This window comes from Fusarium subglutinans, assembly GCF_013396075.1.
Source record: "Fusarium subglutinans strain NRRL 66333 chromosome Unknown NRRL66333_c0000026, whole genome shotgun sequence".
Classification (NCBI taxonomy): domain Eukaryota; kingdom Fungi; phylum Ascomycota; class Sordariomycetes; order Hypocreales; family Nectriaceae; genus Fusarium; species Fusarium subglutinans.
In genome coordinates, this window is record NW_023502089.1 from 291715 (window position 1) to 314035 (window position 22321).

The window sequence follows — 22321 nt, forward strand, 5'->3', positions numbered from 1 at the left end:
ATGGTCGTCGCAGTCACCGGACGCCAAGGCTCGGATCTGCTCCTTTGAAAGGAGCTCCAATTTTGTCTTATCTAAACGCACTTCATTTTTCCCGTCTAGATAAGCGTATCGCACCCCCTCGTCACTGGAATTTCCTTCATGCTGACAACCCTTAGCGAGAGTTGCTTTATGTTTCTGCGCATACTGCTTTCTCAAACATTACTATTAAATTATAACGAACTCTTCGGATCGTTCCGCAACTTTGTGTCTCTCAGAAAATATCCGGATAATGGGGTTCAAGGTTCATCAATAGCCATGTCGGTGTAAGTCCATTGGGTCCAGCGTTTAAAACACCAAACTCTGTTCCTATCAATAGTGAAACACTCACCATTTCATGCGCTGCCCTACAGGGCATCATCCCCGGCGTTGATCAAATCTAGACCTTTTTATTGGTTGTCTTTAGTGGATGCCCTGTAAATCTCGCTACGGCGAGCCTAGCTCAATTAAGGTTAATCCACTATATGATTGGGCTTCTGCCTGGCTAGTCCCCTATTGCTATTCCCATTCTGTTCCCTCTCCTTTCCCAAGTTTTCCCTTCTTCAACATCTCATCGTTCATTCATTCGCTCATTTTCAGCCACAAAATACTTTCACTTCATACACTCACTATCAATATTCAACATGTCTTCTGCTCTCGTAACCTCTCTCCCCATCTTTGCCGATGCTGGCTCGTCGATGACTCTTGTCGCCGAAGTCCTCGGCGCAGACGCGGATCACACCACATACGTTCTGAACTGCCCCTACGTTGACCCCGAGAGCGAGGAGTTCCAGACCATGGACGACTGCGGTGTGTACAACAACACCTACATCATCGGACCATACATGAGCAAGACTCTCCCTCCCGGTGCTGCTAGCACAGGCGACTTTGACCTCTTCGTCACCATGCCCGGCGACGCAGAAGATGACTGGAAGTTCTCCATCCACTGCGAGATGTCGCGTACCATCGCTACGAAGTGCACCACTATCAACATTGGCGGCAACAACGACGGCCACCCTACCGCGACTATCACCAACACTGAAGATCTTGAGGAGTACGGATTTAGAACATTCGACTACGGTGCTGTTTCCATCACTGCTGGTCAGGAACTGCTCGACGCTAAACACGCGAGCGCCACTGCGACTGCTAGCGACGCCACCAAGACTAAGGCTTCGGGGAGCGATGCTAGTGGATCTGAGACTTCTAGTGAGGCTACACCTGCTAACACATCTGGTGGATCGTCTTCTTTCGCGCGTGTGTTTGGTGTTCTGTCTCTGGCTGGCGTCGCTGCTGCCCTCATCATGTGAGATGCCGGCTCGGAACAACTGTCTTGATATAGTTCTTGTATGATTATCAGTAATGAGGGCTTGGGGTTGGAGACGATAAGTCTCGTAATGCGCAGGATTGAGCATGATATTTATACTTTATGCAATCAACATAAATAAATTAAGCTTTTACCTCAACAGGTGGTTGGAGGAGATCCGTGGAGCCAGTTTAACTTTGAACCTGTCTGCTTGAGTTTCCCAGGCAACTACAGTCATTGAACCACAACTTGCTCAAACCAGACTGCACGCTGAGCCCTCATGGCATGAGCAAACATAACTTCAAAGTGATGTCGGTATGTGAGCAAAAAGATATTTTTGAACTTACATTTTATAGCAAGACTTGAATGTGATGACACTCTTCATTGTGGATCATGAAGAGAAGCCGGGGGGCGTCGATGTGTGAGTCGATGTTAAATCATGGCATGAGGGTGTAAACATCAGAAGTGAGTAGGATTGAGCATAATGGAAGAGTAAAGAGCCTCTTCGTGTCTGGTCCCTGCTTTGGGTTAGTTTTAGTGAAAGTAAAATGTCGTCGGGACGCCTGATCTAGCTTCGATACAGTATTTAGTTTATCTAATCTTACTTATTTCTTTATTTTATTTCTTTAATAATTATTTTAATTCTCTTATACAGCTTTTAGTATCTTTAATATAGAATTCTAATGTTAAATCCAAATTACTCCTAGACTTATTAAAGCTATTTAGTTACTGACTACAGCTACAATAAATACCCAGGTGCCTTAAAAACTGCAGCTCAAGATTAGTCGGCAGCGAAATATTTTAACTTCTCTCCAACGAAACCATGAATAACCACGGAAAATTAAAAATAAAATAAAAAGTTTTTAATACCCCATTTATTGTACGTCGCATCGTGAAAGCTCAAACCATTTTCCCATGCATAAAAGACTCTTAAACCCCTCCACAAATATCTTCTTTCTTTAGGCTGTGGTTCACACAAACTACCCCAAAGATGTCTTCAGTTACTCTATCACCGAGCCTCAAGGACCCATTTTCAAATTTTCCTGTCGAGATCCGAGAAACGATCATATCCTGCTTGGGACATCGACAAACAGTCCTCGACTTATGCCAAGCATCGCCGATTATCAATCTTGATCGCAAAACAAACAATTTGCTAATCCGATGGGACTCTTTGCACAACAAGTTTGACCGCATTGACGAGTTGGCATTGCAGTCCGCAATGATGTGGTTGATCTGCTCAAGAGATGGAGCGTTCTATCATAGGTACGGAAACTGTGTTATCGTCGATCTCCTGGACTCGCCTTATACGCAAGTTCCCGATCCGTTGTTCACAACTCGACGATTCTTGATGATCAATAAGCTTGAGGATTTATGCCAGAGAGTGATACCAAATCTGAGCATGGGTGTGTCGGTTATGGATAGATACGCTCGGAAATACGATCGGACGGAGTGGGTCACGTTTGGGGCAACATTCACTTCAGTCTCCTTTTGTCTTACGAAATCCGTGGGACCTTTGGAGATTTGTTCTTCCACTCGATTTGTTGGATGATTGGGGCCAGGACGGGAAGTCTGATTCGGCGCCAGATGATAATGGGTGTATAGCGACGTTGTGGTTCCGAATGAGGGATAGAGACATGAGTTTGCCCCTTCCATGTACTCTGTTGTTAAGTTCCGGCCACACGAATACTTCATCTGGAGGAGGATGAGTAATTTGAGCTTCTAGGACAGGAGGAGTTGAACTAAAGACGGCGATTGATTGAGATCAGGTTCAATGCTTCTGTAACAATGAGAAATGTTCTTGGGCTAGACGCTTGCGTGCATTGGAGACTAGCAGTGAATACTGACTAAGGGACAGTCCGTCATCAACTCCAGCATTATAGCAAGGAATTAAACAATTGCTAATGGAAACTCTTGTTCTTTGAGAGGTTTCTGATAAAGATCTCTTGTTTAGTTCCCAACTTTCCGTCTGTTTACACAAAAGAAAATTATGATCTTTGAAGAGTAAAACAATTTCACTAAGGTCTTGGCTTTATGGTCATAGCTATTTGAAATGAGATCTGTAAGACGTCCGTACCGCGGTAGATCGTCAGTTGGTTGGAGATGCTTTAATTTTTATGTAATAATCTCTTAAAGCTGCTGTGCTATCGCTGTATAATATTCGAACCATTATCTTTGTTTATATCTATGTATTTCGTAGGAAGAGCTGTCGATTTTGGCGACCTACCAAAGCAACTCATTGGACTGACGGCGGGGTCGTTACTCATCTGCATCTTCAGAGGCATCAAAATATAGCTACAAAATTATTCGGAAAAGCGGTTTGATTCATAAATAGGAAAACTCCTCTTTCTTGACCCAATTAAATGAAAAGTCTGGAGACGTCATCAGACGTCATTACCCTAAAGACTTGGCTCTCGGCGATTTCTCTATTTAGTCGGTGCGGTAGCCGACGCCAAGCCAACACCAATTCAGCTAAGTCCGCAGCCCTGCCGCTTTAGCCTCAAAAGACCGAGTTTGGCATGATCTTAGCCAGGAATGAGGCACAGACCCCTGTAGGATGCCTAAAACCGTTCCATCTTTATCCCAGAGCTGGCCAACGGGAGCCTAGATCATGCCTGATTAAAATTAGACCATCCAAAATGACCGAAATATAAACGGCCCATTCCGGTCCCTGACAGTTCCCTCTTGTCTCTTGACGCCATTTACTCTTTTTTGCTTTGCCATGGCGAGGCTCAATTTATTACACGCCGCTCTTTTTTTCTGGGTGGCTCTGGTGGCTGCCCAGTCTGTTAAGCTCGATCGACTTACGCACCAGGGTTGCTTTCAGGGAAGACAGCCATTGCATTTTGCTTTTGCTGGATCTTCGCGAACGGAGAAACACCTCAGAGAATGCTTGAAGACCTGTGAACGGAAAGGTCAACCTCTGGTCGCGTTCGGTACCGATCACTGCTTCTGCTCTGATGATGTACCTCTCGACATCCCCAGTCTGGACAACGACCGCTGCAATGTGAACTGTCAGAATGGCTTGAACGATAACTGCATCAGGGTACCGGAGGGCAGTGTCTCCAAGGGAGAAATGCTCTTCAATGTCTTCAAGATTGGTCCGAGACAATTCAACGGACCAAAGCGGTACGCAAAGGGCCACGGCAAGCTTGGCAAGATCACCGCTCAGGGCTGCTACGACGTAAAGGCTCGACCTTCGTCTCCCGAGCACATCAGAATCGTCAATTATGAGACTCGCCTAGAGTGCGCCAGGTTTTGTGCTGCGGAGGGAAAGCCTCTTGCTTTGATTGGCGCCGCTTGCTACTGCGTCAAATCATACCCTCGATTCGACTTGGCCGCTCAACTTCGGAAGTGTTATCTACCCTGTTTCAGCGATGAAGATGAGACATGCCGGCGCCCATACACATATATGCCACCTTACCAACGCAAAAATCTCGAGCGCGACTACATTTCAGTCTACGACACTGGCCTAGGTGTAGATGTTGAGATCGATCCAAGTTGGCCGACCGACGAAGAGGAGGATGAGATACCCAAGGCGTTCGAGATGTCCAAGGTATCCAGGGAGGCACCAGAGACATCAGAGGCATCCAAGGAAACAGCTTCTGAGCCCTCCGACATGGACCAACCTCCAAAACAGCCATGCCATAAGGCAGAATACCCGTCGCCTCTGTCACACTATTTCAAGGACAACAATCCTGCAAAGTGCCACCACTTCTGTTTCCAAGGAGGTTGGAAGTATATCTTCACCCGAGGAGGTTTCTGCGAATGTTACGACACATACCCCAGCAAGAAGTCGGAGTTACCAGAGAGCATGTGCAACCTTCAATGCCCTGGAAACAGTTTATACCGCCTGCAAATGCCTACACCGTGTACGACCTTGGAACATCAGGTAAACTGCCTGACGACACAAAGCCACCGAGACAGGCAGAGCAATGTTTTGAAGAACTTCCCAGAAAGGCAGAACTAATAAGCGTCAGCGAGATCAACAAACCCCGCGAGGTTTGCATCAACAAGTGCAGAAGCGCAGGAAAGCCTGTTGCCTTTGTTTTCAGCTTCGTTTGTTACTGCGCTGACGTATATCCTCGCGCTGTAGTCACACAAGACCGTCGCAACTGCAATACCCCCTGCGAGGGCGAGGCTGAATACTCGTGCGGAGGTCTTGAAGGCACCAAAGCATTCTTTTCTGCCTACAGAACAGGTCACTTGGGCGCGGAATACAGCATCGGGAACGAAGAGGATATGTCAGAGCTTCTTCAACTCCCCTACATGGAACCGCTTCTTGGTCAAGCAACATCCCACGGCTGCTACGCCCCATATGACCGCTTTCTGAGGTTGTTTCTGTGCGTTGTCTATCGTTATGACTAGGCAGACTTCGCGGAGACACCGAAGACTGGCCTGTTAATGATGCCGATCTTCGAAGCTTCTAGTTACTATTGACGCGTTATTGTACCATACTATGCCCAGAATGTGTACCATTTCTGGCTTGGTCGTGCTATCATGAGACGCCAAGGCATCTAATTCAGTGTTTGTTATCATTGTCCTCTAAATATAGTTTCATTTTTCTACTATCTTCTCTATTAGTAAATCGTCGAGACGCTCATGATTAATTCTGATGACTGGCCCTTTCCGCATTCAAATCATCATAGCATTCTGTTAATTATTGCTAGGGCTTTGAAGTAGATGGAAGAACTGACTGAGGTCAGTTATTCTCAATATCACCTGCTAATAAGTATTTGCATTGTTACTAATATTTGAGGGTTTGCCTTTTATGTGAGTTTGGATACAGTGTTCTTTGATATCAGTAAGCCTTTCTGTGTAATTTAGCTACTCAACCTCCTAAAATAGGTCTTGGGAATTTGTAAATTCTACAAAGAGTTCACATATGTAGTTCCCTTGGTGTGTATGGAGTCTTTCTCTTTTTGGCAATTGCCAAGGGGGCTGAATTGTAAGCTAAAGCCCCACTCCTTTGCAGCTCAGGGGTCGCTCAGTCTAAAGCAGCGACTGCTCAGGTTAGCAAGTGAGACAGGAAATAGTATAAGCCCATATTCACACTCTGTATTAAGCTTTTTTATATAAACCTTTCACAGTCTGTCACTGATTTGGAAGTTAGATTAACTAGTGCCAACGTTAATCCCCTTATAGTTTCCCCTGGCCGGGGAACGTCGCCCCAAACAAGGCTTCCCACCACCATGGGCGAGAACGTCCACAGCTGAACTGAACATGGCTAGCTGTTTCAGTTGTGCATGAACTTATCACTTATGGGATTCAAACGATTCCCGTCATCAAGGAGATTAGTATGCAAGTAGACTTATCAGATGCGGGGATGAAGGGGAGGGTCCAGGGGAGCAAGAAGCAGTGACAGAATTACGCACGATTCACTGGCAAGGGTTGTGAGGTTACTTCGTCCTCCATTTCCCTCTTCAACTCTACTCATCAAGATGCCTCCAGCTTTGCCTCTATCGATAGAGAACAGTACATTGTATTACCCCTCAAGACGAATCAAGGCAGTCTGCTTAAGTGAACCTTTCGTGGCTCTCCGTGTTACTCATCCCTCAAAGGCAAGGACCAGGTGAAGGACTGTAAATACACAGTACGACCAGAACTATCCATGCTTTCATTCGTCAGAGTGAAATCCTGATCTAACAAGCTTTCATTCTGTGATCTTTAGTATCTCACCCCCTCACGCTTGGAAACTCTCCCATACTATAAGATACCAAGTTTCTTTCTCAGTCTTCCTTTCTTTATTCTTCTCACTTAACCGCATTCGACAAACCTGTCTAACTTTCGACAGCTCACACCTGACACAGCAATAAACAACAAAAGGTAATACTCCTTCCTACCCTAACATTCTCCACTCATCATATCCAGCTACAATGAGAACCAACGAGCAAGGTGAAAAGATTGCCTGTTCCAGGTGCCGCGTGGGGCACCGAACATCTACGTGTGTCGACACCCCAAGACATCAAGGTAAACACAAGCCCTCCCTCAAGCATGCACCAACGCTAACAGACTTTATAGATGACGTGCAGGTGATCCCCTCACCTGGTCGTCCAGAAGGGTCCAGGACAGACCCAGCCAGGGCCGCTGTGCAGCGGGAAAAGAGGAGACTCCGGCAAAAAAAGGCGCCGGAGGAGGAACAAGGTGTTGCGGGGCTTCAACAAGAGTCACGCGCCTTTCCTCCTCAACGCGCAGTTTCTACACCTGTGCCGGGGAGCTATGCTGCTAGATTCCCGGGGTTCCCTATGGCCGGGGACCAGAATCCAGGGGGCCTTGTAAAGCCTCAAGCTCCTGTCCCTTCCCGGCGATATAGTGCCCCTCCTGATCCCCTTTCTTTTGGCTTACCTGAGCCCGCCCAGCGTCCCTGGGAGCAGCCAGTTTATCCTGGTATGGACTACCGCTCTACCTCTCATACTCTCGCTGCTCCTGCTCCTGTTTCTGTCCCTTCTGCCCCCGGTTTCCCTGTTACTGCTCCTGACCATGCTGCTTCTGCTGTCCCCTCTGGGATGGACGGGTTCTCGTATGTGAGGGTAAGGATGCCCATACAGGCCCCAGGTCCCCATGGCCCTGCTCCTCTGCTGGGCTCTGATGTCACTGAGAATCCTTTACACATCAGTCCCCAACATCCCATCCATTCCCTTGGTCCCACTGCTCTCCGTCTACCCCACCATGCCTCTTCTGCCCCGGTTTCTTAACCAGTCGTGGCCAACCAGTTCAATGCTATGGAGCAGAACTTTTTGGTCAATGACCAGGTCACGGGGTTTCCGCAAGTTAGCATGGTAGTGCAGGCTGGCCAAGGGGGCAGCATGATGAAGCAGGTCATTCCTGGAAACCCCATGGAAGCTAGGTATATGGTCTCTTCTGTCGCCTCTGCCCCATTCCCGGGCATATTTTCCTTCGACGAAGGCCTTGGGGGGAACAAACCTTGGGCCATGCCTAACACTGGGCAGATTGGCCAGCCCATTCCAGCGGCCCGCAGTGGTGTCCCAGCTTCAGGCTCACAAATTCCCTCTGCGCCAAGAGCCTTCCTTGGTCACCTGACTTGGGAGAACTCCCTCAACACGGGTGTTGCCAGGCCTGGGACTCTGGCTGATCAGGAGGTGTCGGCTTCTTCTGGCCAAGATTCTTGGCTTGATTCTGCACTCCCTGCTAACGACCCCATAGCAGGTGGATACCAGTACGGCCCCGGAGGAGGGTATGGTTTTCCTGCCGAAACACCTGCTGCCTTCCCTCCTTTCTCCCTTAATTTTATGTAAGGACTAGGAGAAGCAGAACCTGGGTTACTGGCTGGCAGACATACTGTCTTGGAATCTTTGGCCAGAGGAGCAGCTAGGAAGAGGAGTAGAATGGTGGATCGAGTCAGCCTACTTGTCCTTTGAAGGATCATGAGGTGAGAGCTCATGGAAGGATGGATCATTGGGAAAGGGGCCAGGTATAGGTCAAATGGGAAGTCCCAGAATCACATGTAAGATTCAACGCTGGACTTCACTTGTGCCACCTCTGGCCAATTGAAGACGTGGCCCGGCGACACAGGAGGGTTGTTAACTGGAACTATTGGGACTGATTAGGGAACTAACTCAGCCAGAGTCAGAAGTGGCTACGAAAGGGGACTATCAAGGAAGCTGGGAATGAAGCAGACCAAAAGGTCGTCAAGTTCACTTCAATGTTGGCGAAAGGCACATGCTGACAACAAGATTCACTCCAAGGTGGTCCCTCAACGAGTTTGTCTTATCATTTACGGAGGAGCCTCGATCTGAAGTCAGTACAGTGAGAAGGAGGATATATCAACATGTTTATTTGGTTTGCATGGCATCGTGGATGGATGAAAAGATACCCCTGGAAGAAGTCGGATCTCATCGAGTTGTCACCATGAATGAGAAGTGGTTTGGAGTCATGCTAGAATGAGATTTACATTTGAAAAGTACCACAAGTCATTTGGTTGTTATTGGTTACTATACTTTCGGCATTATATAATATAGCTGTCCCTTGTGAGTTTTGAACAGCACCGATTCCAAAGTTAGTCGAAAATGCTCAGCCACTCATTCGTCCGCGTCTGCATTCACGTTTCTGCCTGAACTTTCACCACTCAGGCATCCATCAATTTGCTCCAACCCAAGTTACACACGCCACAGCCGCTATTGCAGCCAAAGCACCCAAGATCAACATTTGTAGCCCTTCGATCATCCACGAACGCACTGACGCGTCTCCCGTTTGTAGGATGTAGCTCTTGCCAGCTCCAAAGGCAAACAATACCAAGAGACAGAGACATGAGCTCCATTGGAGACCGAGGCCAACTGTGCTGGTAAAGAAGTAGGGAAATAAGGGAATGATGCCGCCGATGGTGTAGCCTAGCGATATCGAGAGGCCAGATATGATTGGTGACTGAGGCGTCGATTGTGAGGGTGATATGTCGTCTTTTAACGAATTTAGACGCGATACCATGCGTTGTAGATCTGATGGTTCTTGTTGAATTGTGTTGAGGATTGTCGTGACTGTTGAACTTGGGAGGTCTAAAGGCTCGAGATGTTGTCGCACCAACTCCTCCGCTTGCATCTGCATCTTCTCGGATTGCTCAACCATGTAGTCGCTTTCGCTATTCCTCTCATGGCTCTCTCTTGAGTCCTCCAAATCTTTGGACTTGGGCTCGCAAGGCGCGCATTCGTCTCGTGCTGCGAGATATCCTCCGATCCCCATGCTGATGCTGCCTGCGCATAGCTCTGCTAATCCACCAGTAATGACAGTATCCGTCTTTCCAAGAGAGCTGAGCCCAGCCGTGAGGGCAAAAGGTACTGTAAGTCCATCCGAGAAACCTAGCGTAAATTCGGATAGAAAGCGTTTGAATGCTGGACTTTGCGATGACTTCATTTTGAACGACGCTGCTTATCTCCAGATTTCGAGGTTACAAACGAAGATGTAAGAAGGAAGAAAGTCTCAAAAGAGCAAAATCATAAGTCCTCCACACCTCCCACGTGCCTTCCTATTCCATCCCATAATGCATCTCATCGGTGACAAGACAGGATAGCTCACGGCATGATATTGCCGACCCCAGCGGAAAACTATCCCGCAAGCGAAGTGATCTACATCGCACATGGTGAAACGCCGCCATCTTACAGGTCGGCCACGCGCTAGCGACCGCTGACCAAAGTGCGCTATTTGATTCGTCTGCCCCTGGGAGATGGTGTGTCCTAGTGCAAAAGATCCCTGGAGCGAGAAAGGCTAATGGATGGATCGTTCGGCCCGTTGACTTGGCGATCTGGCATGTGCTTGGCAGATGAACCACGAATTTATTGAAATGTTATTGAAAAAACAGTGTTGAGAATCTTAGAGGTCAAGCTTGAGTCTAATTGGCTATTTATTCTATCTAGACTGATATCATAGAATTGATGCTATTTACATTGTCCTGATGACACCGAGTATCTATACAGCAATCTAGGTAGACTTGACAGGCTCATAACCCTTAGGAGGGTTAAGTCCATCGTTAACCTCAATAGTATCCTTGTAGTAAGTAGGATTCTTGCTCTTCTTCCACTCCTTACGAATAGCCTCAAAGACCTTTCGTCCAGAGAAACTATGCTCAAGATCCAAGTTGGGCGCAACATACTCCTTGTTTCCGCCATTGGTGTTGAAAGGACCAGCATACGAAGCGTTCCAGAAGTAGCTGTCCAGCTTATGAGACTTCCACTTTCGGATCTTGTCGCCCGTCTTTTGCGCAACCAGCTTGAAGACGTTGGCGCCTACGTCCCAGCGGCCGAGGGTGTCGAGGCCCCAGTTCGCGGAGACGGTGGCGATCTCGGAGTAGTGGTTGTAGAAGCTGTTGTCGCTGGTTCCGACGAGGTGCTTGGGGACTGCGTCACCGAGAAGGATGCCGAGAATGTGGTTTTGACGAGCGTAGGTCTCGTTCTCATCCCATGTAACGAGAACAAGAGTGTTTTGCATAAAGTTCTTGTCCTTGAGAAGGGGCTCGAGGAAAGTACGTGCCCACTGGCCAGCAACAGTAACGGAAGTGTCGTGTCCGTCAGAAGTCATGTTAGGGGTGATGAACATCCACTGAGGAAGCTTGTTCTCCTTGAGATCCTTGTGGAAAACAGACTTCTCGGTATCGACGAGCGAGAGGTTCTTGATCTGAGAAAGGCGCTGCTCAGAGGTAGCGATGCTATCGTGGAGAACAGCGGGGTTGTGCTTGCGAACGTAGTCATTCTTGCCGTTCTGGTGGTTCACCCAGGCAAAACCCTCAAAGCCAGAGTAGGGCATGTCCTCTTGGTACAGACCCCAAGAGATACCGCGGTGCTCGAGGAGATCAATCACAGTAGAGACGTTGCTGGGGTTGCGGTTGAAGTCATCGTTCTGCATGCCAAAGTAATCTCCTGCGATGGCGGCCATGTAGTTTGGCTCAGAGGGATGGGTCACTCCGAAGTAGTTCTCGAGAGTGATACCCTTCTTGCGGAGCCAGGTGAAGTTGGCTAAGGCTGTCAGTCTTCATCTTTTGATCAATTGATGAGGGGAAACTTACGGTCACCGAAAGCCTTCTCGTAGTTCTCATTCTCAAAGTAGATAATGGCAATGCGATCAAATGCCTTGCCTTTCACCTTGGAAGTAGGACTGCTAGTCTTGGCAGTCGCAGCAGCAGCAGCGACCTCAGCGGTGCCAGTGGCAGTGTAGCTAGTCGCCCAGCCAGTCTCAACCTTGTGCTGCTTATGCTCCTTGGGAGGCTCATAAGAGTGGCCGAGGGCCAGACCAGCGACGGCCAAGATGGTAGCAGTTTGGAAGAGCATAACGATTGAATTCAAACACAAACTTGAACTTGAGCTAAAGATCGACGCTCAATTGGCAGCAGCGTTATTGGGTTTCATATAGGAATGCCGATCAAACTGCACGGATATCGTGCCGTGCGTTTCTCCACCGTCGGTCAACGCAACGTCGTTGGTGTAAATCATATTGAACTTTTGCAATAATCCTGGGTAGAATGTAACGCCAATGGACTGCATGGGCAGGGCACGTGTGAGTGTCTTTAGGGGCTCAGAAGGGTTCTGCTCGCGTGCCGACTCTTCCGGTTCCTCGGGTTCAACGTCACGCTAAGATGATCCCTGCTTGGGTGGGTGGAGTAAGTATGCACTGAGGGTTCATCTTGGAGCTGGAGTTTGTTCTTTTGAACGAACGACATGACAACGTGGGCTTTTTCTTCCATTTGTTGTGTGAATTATGGATGAGATCAAGTCGCCTTGGGTGAAGGAGGATGAGAGAGATGGTGAGGGGACGTGGTTCCTTGGTGATGAGGCTGCTTTGAAGTCAGAGCAAGCGGTTGAGAGAGCTTCGTGGAAGACCAAAACACCAAAAAGCAAGGGCTTGACAATATTCATCGCTGTCGCTTGTCTTGTTTCAATTCTGCTCCTGGCCGCAGTCACTCTCAACCTTCAGGTCCGACCATCAACACACAAAGAAGCGCATCCAAAACCCCCTCAACCAAGCAAACAAGCTCCAACGCCAGAGACAATCAAACACCAAGAACCCATCCCCTCAGCACCTCAACTCCGCGATACAAAAGAATACATCCTCTCATCATCATGGCACCTCAACTCCTCTCCAACAACAAGAGAATATTTCTGGACCATCAACGACGCCGTTCTCAACCCCGATGGCGTCTACAGGCCAATGATTCTCATCAACAATCAATATCCCGGCCCTCTCGTTGAGTGCAACGAAGGCGACACTGTCATCGTTCATGTTGAAAATAAGGCTGTCAATGCGACTGCGATTCATTTCCACGGCATGTTTCAGAACGGCACGAATAATATGGATGGAACTGTTGGCATTACTCAATGCGCCATCGCGCCAAACTCAAACTATACTTATAAATTTGATGTCAAGGGTCAGCATGGTACGTATTGGTATCATGCGCATCATAGCGCTCAGGCATCAGATGGATTACTTGGACCTATGGTTGTTCACTCCAAGAAGGAAAAGGACCTGCAGAAAATGGACTACGCGACTGATAGAGTTGTTATGGTTCAGGATCATTACCATAACTTGACATCGGAGCTTTTGATGGAATATCTTGCGCCAGATCAGGAGAACAATGAGCCGGTACCGGATAATGGTCTTATCAATGGGCGAAATGTTCGCGATTGTGCGGACTTTAAGGGTTGGGCGTGCAATACTACGGATCTTGCTTTACCGATGATTGATCTTGAAGCTGGGAAGCGTCACAGGCTTCGCATCATCAACGTCGGCGCCTTTGCAGAATTCCAGATCCAATTCGACGAGCATCCCTTCTACGTCACAGAAGTCGATGGCACAGACGTCCATCCTGAGCCAATCCATCGAGTAAACGTCCTTCCAGCACAGCGGTACAGCGTTGTGCTCGAGACAAATGTCACAACAGCTTCGACATTCTGGATGAGGGCTAGGATGGTGACGCACTGCTTCAAGAACAAGAATGAACGTCTTCAGTCTGAAACGAGAGCCATCATCCGATATACCGGTAAGGGTAAGACAGCTTCTGAAGAGCCAAAGAGCAAGGAATGGCCTGATGCGATCGAAGTCATCTGTCGAGATCTGAATACCACTGCTCTTCGACCAGTTGAAGTTGTATCGCCACCCCCAGCAGACCAAGTCATCGTTCTTCGCGCAAATTTTGAGATAGGAGATTGGCGCTTGGCGAGGGGGTTCTTCAATGAGTCAACTTGGCATGCTAACGCAACGCATCCATCTTTACATCGGTTCCTCGACAGTGGATTACAGAGCACGTCTGTGAAGAACCCCATCGCCATCAATGAGAATGTCTTTGAACGCCAAAAGGAATTTGTGCTAGAAACAAGCGGTGTCCGAACAATAGACATCTCCATCAACAACTTCGACGACGGAGCTCATCCCTTCCATCTCCACGGACATAAATTCTTCGTCCTTCTGCAAGGCCGAGATGGCTATCCGCCCAGCGCAGCGGATCTCCCGAAATACCTAGAGTCACACGGCCTTTTGGAAAACCCACTGAGGAGAGATACACTTACTGTCGAGGGATATGCTTGGGCTGTTATCCGTGTTGTGCTGGATAATCCGGGTTTATGGGCATTTCATTGCCATAATACGTGGCATGCTGAGTCTGGAATGTTGATGCAGATGTTGGTGAGGCCGGAGGTTATGAAGAATTGGAAGGTTGGTGGGGAGGAGAGGGGGTTGTGTAGTAGGGATGGTGTTATGAAGGGGATGAGGCCGGATGATAGTATCTGGTTTGGACAATTTAGGTAGGGGTATGAGGGGGGGGTTAGACCTTTTGTAGCATATGGCGTTTAGGTCTCGGTATTTTTAATTGGATAAAGTTTTTTTCTAACAGTCGAGTAGCTTTCTTTTGGTCACGACCAAGCTACTGATAGCACTACACTCTAAGTGACAACGGTGAAAAGACATGGCAATATGAATATAACGATGTTAGACTGTTCCCTTCCTGTTGATATTTATTAGATGAAAAGACTCGAAGTCATTTTCTAAGACATGAGCTTCTTTGCGGCGTAAGAGATACTGAACTACTCGATGTCAACAAGCAGTCGCTTAGAGCTCGATCTGTGCCTACGAATAAGACAGTTTTGAACGTGGCATCTTAGGAGCTTCTGTTGACTCACCTATTGATACTATAAATGATATTCAGCCATTCTCTCAAGTTTTGTCTCCAATCTATCTAGAATTGCGCCTTTGATATCGCATTTGCAATCGCATATTCACAGAGCGAAACCGGAACAGACAAGCCTCCTCCACAGTAACAAATAAATGTCAAATTTTGAAAACCGAAGGGGTTCTCGAATTCCTTGAGCCCCGCTTTGAATACACCTGGGTTTGATTGAAGTGAAAGTCGGCAAGTGACGCGGTCTTTACAATCTTACACTACAAGCCATCGCAGTAGTCGACAATACAGCAATCTTGAACTTGCAATAAGTATCATTCGCGACGGTATACTTCTCCAATTAATTTCTTTCGAAATGTGTTATCAAAATTAATCCTTCAATGACGGATCCGTGGGCCTTGTCTCCGAAGACCCGAGCATCACTCCAATCTCAAAACAGCCTCGGAGGACCAACCTCCGATCCCCACACAATGCCACGATTCGACTCCAGAAACACGGCAATGTCTCCTTACTTTACCAGGCTGGTATATGCCACTTAGTCGCACTTTTAAAATTGGTCATGTGCCCGTGATGTCCATAGCGCGGAGTCACGTCTTCCGTGGTCAGTTACGGATCGGTTCAGTGACAATTCCCGGATGGAGAAGCCTTCCGGATACTCAAGATGACTGTTCAATGGACTATCCGAGGCTTGGCGGGTGAAAACTCCGGAGAATGCTACGGATCGCGGGCCGTTAGTTGGCTTTTTGCGGGAAGATTGACAGTTTGCTCATCTTAGTGACGCCAGTTATGGTTCGACGGATGTCGAGCAACAAATTCCGACATCGTCGAAAGATATACTCCCGATATGGCTAAGAACCAATTTCCTACCCCTGGTAAGTCAGATATAAAAGATTCATGAATCCCGCAACTCATCAAACTCCTCAGTTGACAAGTGCATTCAAATCAACCAGCATCATGAAGTCCCTCCTCGCTCTCAGCCTCTTCACCGGCCTTTCAGTCGCCCAAAGCGGCGCCTGGGCCCAATGCGGTGGAAACGGCTGGACTGGCTCAAAGACCTGCGTCTCCGGCTACAAGTGCAGCGTCATCAATGAGTGGTACAGCCAGTGCATCCCCGGCACTGCTGAGGAGCCTACTACTACCCTCAAGACCACTACTGGTGGCGGTAGCACACCTACTGGTACACCTGGAAACGGAAAGTTTCTCTGGTTTGGTACTAATGAGGCGGGTGGTGAGTTTGGCGAGGGCAATTTGCCTGGAACTTGGGGAAAGGACTTCATCTTTCCTGATCCCTCTGCCGTTGATGTAAGTCAGAAACAATGGAATGGAGAAAAGATTACTGACATGGTGTAGACTCTTATCTCTCAGGGCTACAACGCCTTCCGCGTTCAGCTTCGCATGGAGCGCGCAAACCCCAGCTCCATGACCGGGCCCTTTGACACCGCTTACATGAAGAACCTCACCACAATCGTGGACCACATCACCGGCAAGGGCGCCAACGTCATTCTCGACCCTCACAACTACGGCCGCTACTTCAACAAGATCATCACTTCCACTTCTGACTTCCAGACCTGGTGGAAGAACTTTGCTACCCAGTTCAAGAGCAACAGCAAGATCATCTTTGACACTAACAATGAGTACAATACGATGGATCAGACTCTTGTTCTGAACTTGAACCAGGCCGCCATCAACGGTATTCGTGATGCTGGCGCTACTCAGACTATCTTTGTTGAGGGTAACCAGTGGTCTGGTGCTTGGTCTTGGCCTGATGTCAACGACAACATGAAGGTATGCATTCCCCCTCTTTCTGTATTGATCCCCGTAGCTAATATCACCAGGCTCTCACCGACCCTCTTGACAAGATCGTGTACGAGATGCACCAGTACCTCGACTCTGATAGCTCCGGAACTTCACCCAACTGTGTCTCTACCACCATTGGAGTCGAGCGCCTCAAGGCTGCCACCGAGTGGTTGAGGAAGAACAAGAAGATCGGCATGATCGGTGAAGTCGCTGGCGGTCCTAACGACACCTGCAAGACTGCTGTCAAGAACATGCTGGACTATCTCAAGGAGAACTCTGATGTTTGGAAGGGTGTCACCTGGTGGGCTGCTGGTCCTTGGTGGGCGGACTACATGTTCAGCTTTGAGCCTCCCAGCGGTACTGGTTATTCGTACTACAACTCTCTTCTCAAGACTTATATCTAAGGAGAGATGCTAAAATACGACGGAGAGAGAGATTGGGAGGCAACTATGTTCGGGTGTTGGTCAGTTAGGCTGGGCAGATAACGAGAGCTTTGAATTCTTTTACAAGGCACCGATATGGATTCCCATTTATGGATGTTCCTGGCAGTCTTCACACAATACATGATATACCAAAGTTTCTTATTCTATTTTCTGGTGTAAAACGACATTTTGTGCAATTAACCCCTTTCCTGCGTCTTTGTATCGTTCTGTCGTCTTCGGAGTCATGAAAACTCATTCTGTATCTCCTGACGCTTTACATACTTCGAACTATACTCTGTGAATAGTTCATAGCCCGGCCGAATATGGACTCCTTCCGCCAATATGCAATCAAGACTCTTGGGGCAAAGTCGTATTAGATTCCAGCTCTTATCTGCGGCCACATGTAGATCCTCTAAATGTAATACTTCCAAGTCGTACACTAAGACGGTATCATGTGACGAACAGCCAAAACTAATCCAGGATCGAACAAACCTCGACAGCGAAAGCATCCGTTGTCTGGTTTTGTGGGCCGATGCAGACTAGTGTAGGGTAGCGAACTTAGATGCCAATTGAGTTCTCCGCTTCCAGCAAGCAAGGTCCTACCTTTAATGGTTTCGTGGTCTAACGGTTATGACTGCGGATTCTGATTCCGCCAGCGAGGGTTCGACTCCCTCCGAGACCTTTCTTTTGCACTTCCCACATATTATTGCAATGATCTCATTTTTATTACTTGCATTTTAATTGTTTCGCCAAGGGCTCTTGTTTCTGGTAGCCAGGTAAATAGTGACTGATTGTGTATTGTATAATGATGGTATCAGAAAATCATGCGCCTCGCTGGAATACTTTGCTGTGATATGTACAGTGAATGTAACTCCAATCCATGCCTCATCTATGCCAACTCATGTCTCTGATGCTGGCCAGACGATAACTCAACAGGTCTTTGCTCATGCATCATCTCAGCCGCCAGCGAAGCATTGTTCTTCTCAGCTGAGTAAACAGAGCTGTATGCCGGGTTCGGCGACACAGCCATGGGAGAACTGTCGGGTGTTCCGGGAGAGTCTGGTGAGCCGGTGCCGGCGACTTGATAATTGCGCTTGTTGCGGCGCCAGAAGAAGAATGCTGTGAGTGCGAGTGCGACGACGCCTAGGGTAATGCCGACGGATATGCCTGCGACTGCGCCGGTTGAGAGACCACTGCTGCCACTGCCACCGTCGTTGCTCTCACTACTTGTGTTGCTGGGGTCACTGGTTGAGTTTGAAGTAGCAGTGGTAGCTGTTGAGTCGGACCCTGTTGTGCCAGCCGTAGCGGTGCTTTCACCCGTCGACTCAGGCGGCTATGACTTCGGTCAGCACGGTGGTCACGTATGTTGCAGTTGATTGGCTTACCGCAGTGTACACCGTAGAGTACATCTCATTATTAACCTGCCCAACACTACTCATTAACCAATGCTGCCGCGGTTGTTCCCCCTCAAGGTCAGAGCTCAAGATAACCGGTCCATTAGGAATACAATCCAAGTTCCACTTCGTGCCGTTCTTGACATTCGTCAATCGATATGTATCAGAGTCCCATAGCGAGATATCCCATTGTTGCATTTCGCTGTCTTCAATGGGCATCAAGCACGGCCTTGTACGGAGTTTCTCGTTGATTACTTCCGGCCGGTAGCATACGGATAATTGTTTCTTGACGGTCGTGTCAGAGCATCGGATTTGGTAGCGGCCGGGCTCGTTTCCTATCTTTTGCTACACGGTGTCAGCGTCTATTCTCATGTCGCGAGTGGGGAAGCATACAAACTGCCAGTATGACTGCTTATTGGCGTCCCAGACTCTCAAATCGCCTCCTGGCGCGGTAGGCTGAAGCATGGACTTCAAGGCCCCATCATTGTCGTCAACAGCCAACTCGGACAACTGATACCAGACGTTGGAGTCGATGTCAGTCGCAGGCTTGAGGTCCGACATGATAGCGAGTGGAGTCGAAAGAGTAAACAAATTGTACACGGGAAAGAAATTTCAAGCTTGAATTAAAGTTGAGAAGAGAAAGAAAGGAGGATCAGAAGGAAACCGGTTGATGGGTAGGGCTGAGCTGGTAGTCTTGCCAATGAGGACGGCATCTTGGCGGCTTACTGTGGGTATAATCTCGTTAGGGATGGGAAGAGGCCGATGATTGGGTAGGATCTGAGACGATCGGTGACATGTTTGTTGATCAATGGATGCTGAGTGGACTGTGATGTTCGGATGTCAGCCTTCTCCGTCGGACTCGGACTTGTCATGCCTCTGCGCCACGTCAATTCCATCACTTTAGATATGTCTTTGAAGTGCCGATATGATAATTCACTATCTACTTCCCAAAAATAATTGTAATTTTGACTGCTGTTCTCTTTAAATGGCCCCCTCGGCAGCCTCAAAAGAGGATCAGCGATCATCCACAATGACTGTATCAAAAACCGAGCGGACCAATCAGCACGATGATCTTCCATGCATGTAAGACGCGATCACATCCTTTATTTCCCGACGCGTCTAATAATGGAACACAATAAGTAATCAACCTACCAATTATCCGTATAGATCTTGCGACTCTTCCTACTCACGTGTCTGTCTGCCTTGTCGATCGTTGTAAGCTTAAATGCAAACGGAATCTAACGTGTTTTTCATGCCTTAGGCTCTCGCCTTGGCAAGTTTCAGCCACTGCCGCAAGATACGGGAATAAGACCGCCAATGTCTCGAATCGTGCTTCACCATGATTGTGGAATTTCGCGCTGCAATTCCGCGCTGTACCCAAGCTATTGGGTTGGCGACCGAGCCTCGGCTCGTGGCAGGTGGAGCCGGATACAGTGGTCTCGATGCGTCTGAAGCCGCCGAAGTCCGCTTCCGCTATCATGAAGATACGGAGGAGACTTGATAGAGCAATGAGTTCGCGATGTTTCGACTATAGATGCCGTGATATTATGTGATATATGACTGATGGAAATAGAACGTCTTTTCCTATCTGCGGATGTGGCGTGCTGCTTTTGGTGTTTGATCCGAGGTTGATTCCCACGTCGAGCATGAGTGTTCGATGGTCTCTGTTGCTGTCAGGGCAGATACACAGTAGTTACATTCTGGACAATAATGCATCGAGAGACAAGATGAGTCATCCCACTTGTTTGTTCTTGTCATAAGTGGTAAATTTCAAGGGGTTTCGATTGTTTCTCAAGGTAGGGTCAAGATAACCGTTGAAGCTTTAAGCGAAAAATACCCTAGAGTTTGGTGACAGAAGTGTCGTTATGCGCTACAACGCTCAAATTAGTATTGTGTGCAATGAGCTTCGTCCCAAGATATAGTGAGACATATACTGGAGACTTGATGCTCGTAAAAGTGCCCCGTCAATTAGTTGATACTCGTCTAATCATTGGGTCGAACTTGCGAGGTCCGGATGTCTCCCATTTTCAGTTATGACCCACTATCGTCAATCTGCGATGAGGTTAATCCCAAATCTTCTTATCATCGAGCCTCGGCATCTTTTTTCATATTCGAGAACATCGTCGAGTTGACTCGCTAGAATACGCTCTCCGCATCCCAAAGAGGTGACGTGCTACTCGACCCTATTGGCGTATCACAACCCCAGCAAGTTCACCGCCTCTGCTTCACCTCACCCTCACCATCCTCACCTTACAGTTTCACCCTCATTCCGCAGCGCGCAAAATGACAAAAAATGTAACAACCACCACCTCAAACTTCAGCTTCACCACCGCCGAGCGCGACATCCTCCTCAAACTCCTCATCTTCTCATCCCGCACGACCACCTGGCTTCTCGGCCGAAACGACGCCCCGATAGCCTCAATCCAGCGATGGCAGCTCCTGATGAAACAACTAGCACTGACGGCAAAGATTCTCCGGACCGGCAGATTCGTCCAGCAGTTCAATTGCGCCGCCCGAGCACTAACGCGGAAGCACCAGGACTATTTCCTAGCATACGTCACGGTCATTCGACAGCTGCTGATAGCGGTATACCTGACGTTTGATAACGCGACTATCTTCAATAGCATCGGCTTTATCCCCTGGAAAGGTGCAAGACGGTTGGAGATCAGGGCGTTTCGGCTATGGTTTGCCGCTGGCGTCTGCGGGATCGTCGCGCAGATATACTCCCTGTACCAATTGAACCTCCCCAATCAAGTCCCAGAAAAGCAATTGCTCTTGTGAGTATTCATTTACTTTTTTCACGTGTAAATCCTGCGCCGCATCTGACATAAGACCAGTAAGAAACAAGCCAGCAAGCTCCAATTACTAGCTGGTATTTGCGACGTTACCGTGTCTTCAGCAGCTGCGGGCTTGATCAAATTGGACGAAGGAGTCGTGTGCGCGTGCGGCGTGCTAAGCAGTTTGATTGGCATCCACAACCACGTGGTTTTGGGTAGATTAAATTAATTAATCGAGCCAAGTCATGTTGCGTTTGGATATGTAAAAGACCTACGTAAATAGAGTTCTTGGCTTCTGGGCGGCATCATTCCAGAAAAGGGATCTGGGCGACATTTCTGTTCTTGGCCCGGACTAGACCGTGATGGCGCCAAAGTTCATTGCCGAACTCGGAGCGCTATTCGATAGTGCAGGTTAGACAGGTTACCTAGTTAGTGTTGAAGAGGTCGACGAAGAGAGTGAGTGAGTGGAGAGGGGAGGGGGAGGGGAGATCTTAGGTGAGAGTGATAAGGCTGATTTGCGAAATGTTACTGGGTGACAAACCTATCACGTACAGAGAATGACTGGCTCAGAGACGAGACCCCTTCTTGTATCACGCCTGTCACTGTCACGGAGCATTCAAATCGTGGTCCCTCACTCGTCAGGGTCTAGACTTTGACAAACCCCTGACCTTACCTCCTCCCCTCCCCCCTCCCCTCCTCTGCCACGCGGTAGCATGAATCACCTTCCTTCTCTGGCCTCTACCTCTCCCTGAGCCTGTAGTTAGCGATAAAAAAAGCCTCTCGAATGCTGGACTCTGAAGTAGCCAATCCCGACATGTCAAAGTCTTGGCCTGGAGGCACGCCACTTGACGCTGTCGACTCTCAAAGCAGATTAGTCTAGTTAGTTGAAAGCGCCCCGTCAGGCCAGGGGCTGGCCACCACAGTTTCATCGGGCCAGTGCCCAGAAAGAGGATCCTGTCCCCTCATTGCACCCGAAGTGGCCGAAGTTCCCCTTTCGCCTCCCG

At 48.4% G+C, this 22321-nt stretch overlaps 9 protein-coding genes across 9 annotated transcripts; 6 read left to right on the forward strand and 3 right to left on the reverse strand.

Annotated features, from left to right (window-relative positions):
* Positions 1-659: 659 nt before the first annotated feature.
* FSUBG_2960 (uncharacterized protein) lies at positions 660-1322 on the forward strand (the record flags this gene model as incomplete). Its single annotated transcript, XM_036680790.1, has 1 exon — positions 660-1322. The coding sequence occupies one exon, from the start codon at positions 660-662 to the stop codon at positions 1320-1322; it is 663 nt and encodes a 220-aa protein (XP_036541548.1).
* A 2715-nt stretch (positions 1323-4037) lies between these two features.
* On the forward strand, positions 4038-5683 carry FSUBG_2961 (uncharacterized protein; the record flags this gene model as incomplete). The annotated part of the gene is made up of 2 exons (XM_036680791.1): positions 4038-5046; positions 5109-5683. The coding sequence occupies 2 exons, from the start codon at positions 4038-4040 to the stop codon at positions 5681-5683; spliced, it is 1584 nt and encodes a 527-aa protein (XP_036541549.1).
* A 1508-nt stretch (positions 5684-7191) lies between these two features.
* Positions 7192-8571, forward strand: FSUBG_2962 (uncharacterized protein; the record flags this gene model as incomplete). Its single annotated transcript, XM_036680792.1, has 3 exons — positions 7192-7285; positions 7337-8001; positions 8068-8571. 3 exons carry the CDS (start codon positions 7192-7194, stop codon positions 8569-8571), a joined length of 1263 nt encoding a protein of 420 aa, XP_036541550.1.
* An 841-nt stretch (positions 8572-9412) lies between these two features.
* FSUBG_2963 (vacuolar iron transport) lies at positions 9413-10180 on the reverse strand (the record flags this gene model as incomplete). Its single annotated transcript, XM_036680793.1, has 1 exon — positions 9413-10180. One exon carries the CDS (start codon positions 10178-10180, stop codon positions 9413-9415), a length of 768 nt encoding a protein of 255 aa, XP_036541551.1.
* A 564-nt stretch (positions 10181-10744) lies between these two features.
* On the reverse strand, positions 10745-12087 carry FSUBG_2964 (acid phosphatase; the record flags this gene model as incomplete). Its single annotated transcript, XM_036680794.1, has 2 exons — positions 10745-11775; positions 11826-12087. 2 exons carry the CDS (start codon positions 12085-12087, stop codon positions 10745-10747), a joined length of 1293 nt encoding a protein of 430 aa, XP_036541552.1.
* Positions 12088-12514: 427 nt separating this feature from the next.
* Positions 12515-14493, forward strand: FSUBG_2965 (laccase precursor; the record flags this gene model as incomplete). The annotated part of the gene is made up of 2 exons (XM_036680795.1): positions 12515-14369; positions 14429-14493. The coding sequence occupies 2 exons, from the start codon at positions 12515-12517 to the stop codon at positions 14491-14493; spliced, it is 1920 nt and encodes a 639-aa protein (XP_036541553.1).
* Positions 14494-15881: 1388 nt separating this feature from the next.
* Positions 15882-17128, forward strand: FSUBG_2966 (cellulase precursor; the record flags this gene model as incomplete). Its single annotated transcript, XM_036680796.1, has 3 exons — positions 15882-16229; positions 16278-16712; positions 16763-17128. The coding sequence occupies 3 exons, from the start codon at positions 15882-15884 to the stop codon at positions 17126-17128; spliced, it is 1149 nt and encodes a 382-aa protein (XP_036541554.1).
* Positions 17129-18035: 907 nt separating this feature from the next.
* Positions 18036-19101, reverse strand: FSUBG_2967 (transmembrane alpha-helix; the record flags this gene model as incomplete). Its single annotated transcript, XM_036680797.1, has 3 exons — positions 18036-18479; positions 18532-18885; positions 18934-19101. 3 exons carry the CDS (start codon positions 19099-19101, stop codon positions 18036-18038), a joined length of 966 nt encoding a protein of 321 aa, XP_036541555.1.
* A 1722-nt stretch (positions 19102-20823) lies between these two features.
* Positions 20824-21321, forward strand: FSUBG_2968 (peroxisomal biogenesis factor 11; the record flags this gene model as incomplete). Its single annotated transcript, XM_036680798.1, has 1 exon — positions 20824-21321. The coding sequence occupies one exon, from the start codon at positions 20824-20826 to the stop codon at positions 21319-21321; it is 498 nt and encodes a 165-aa protein (XP_036541556.1).
* Positions 21322-22321: the final 1000 nt, after the last annotated feature.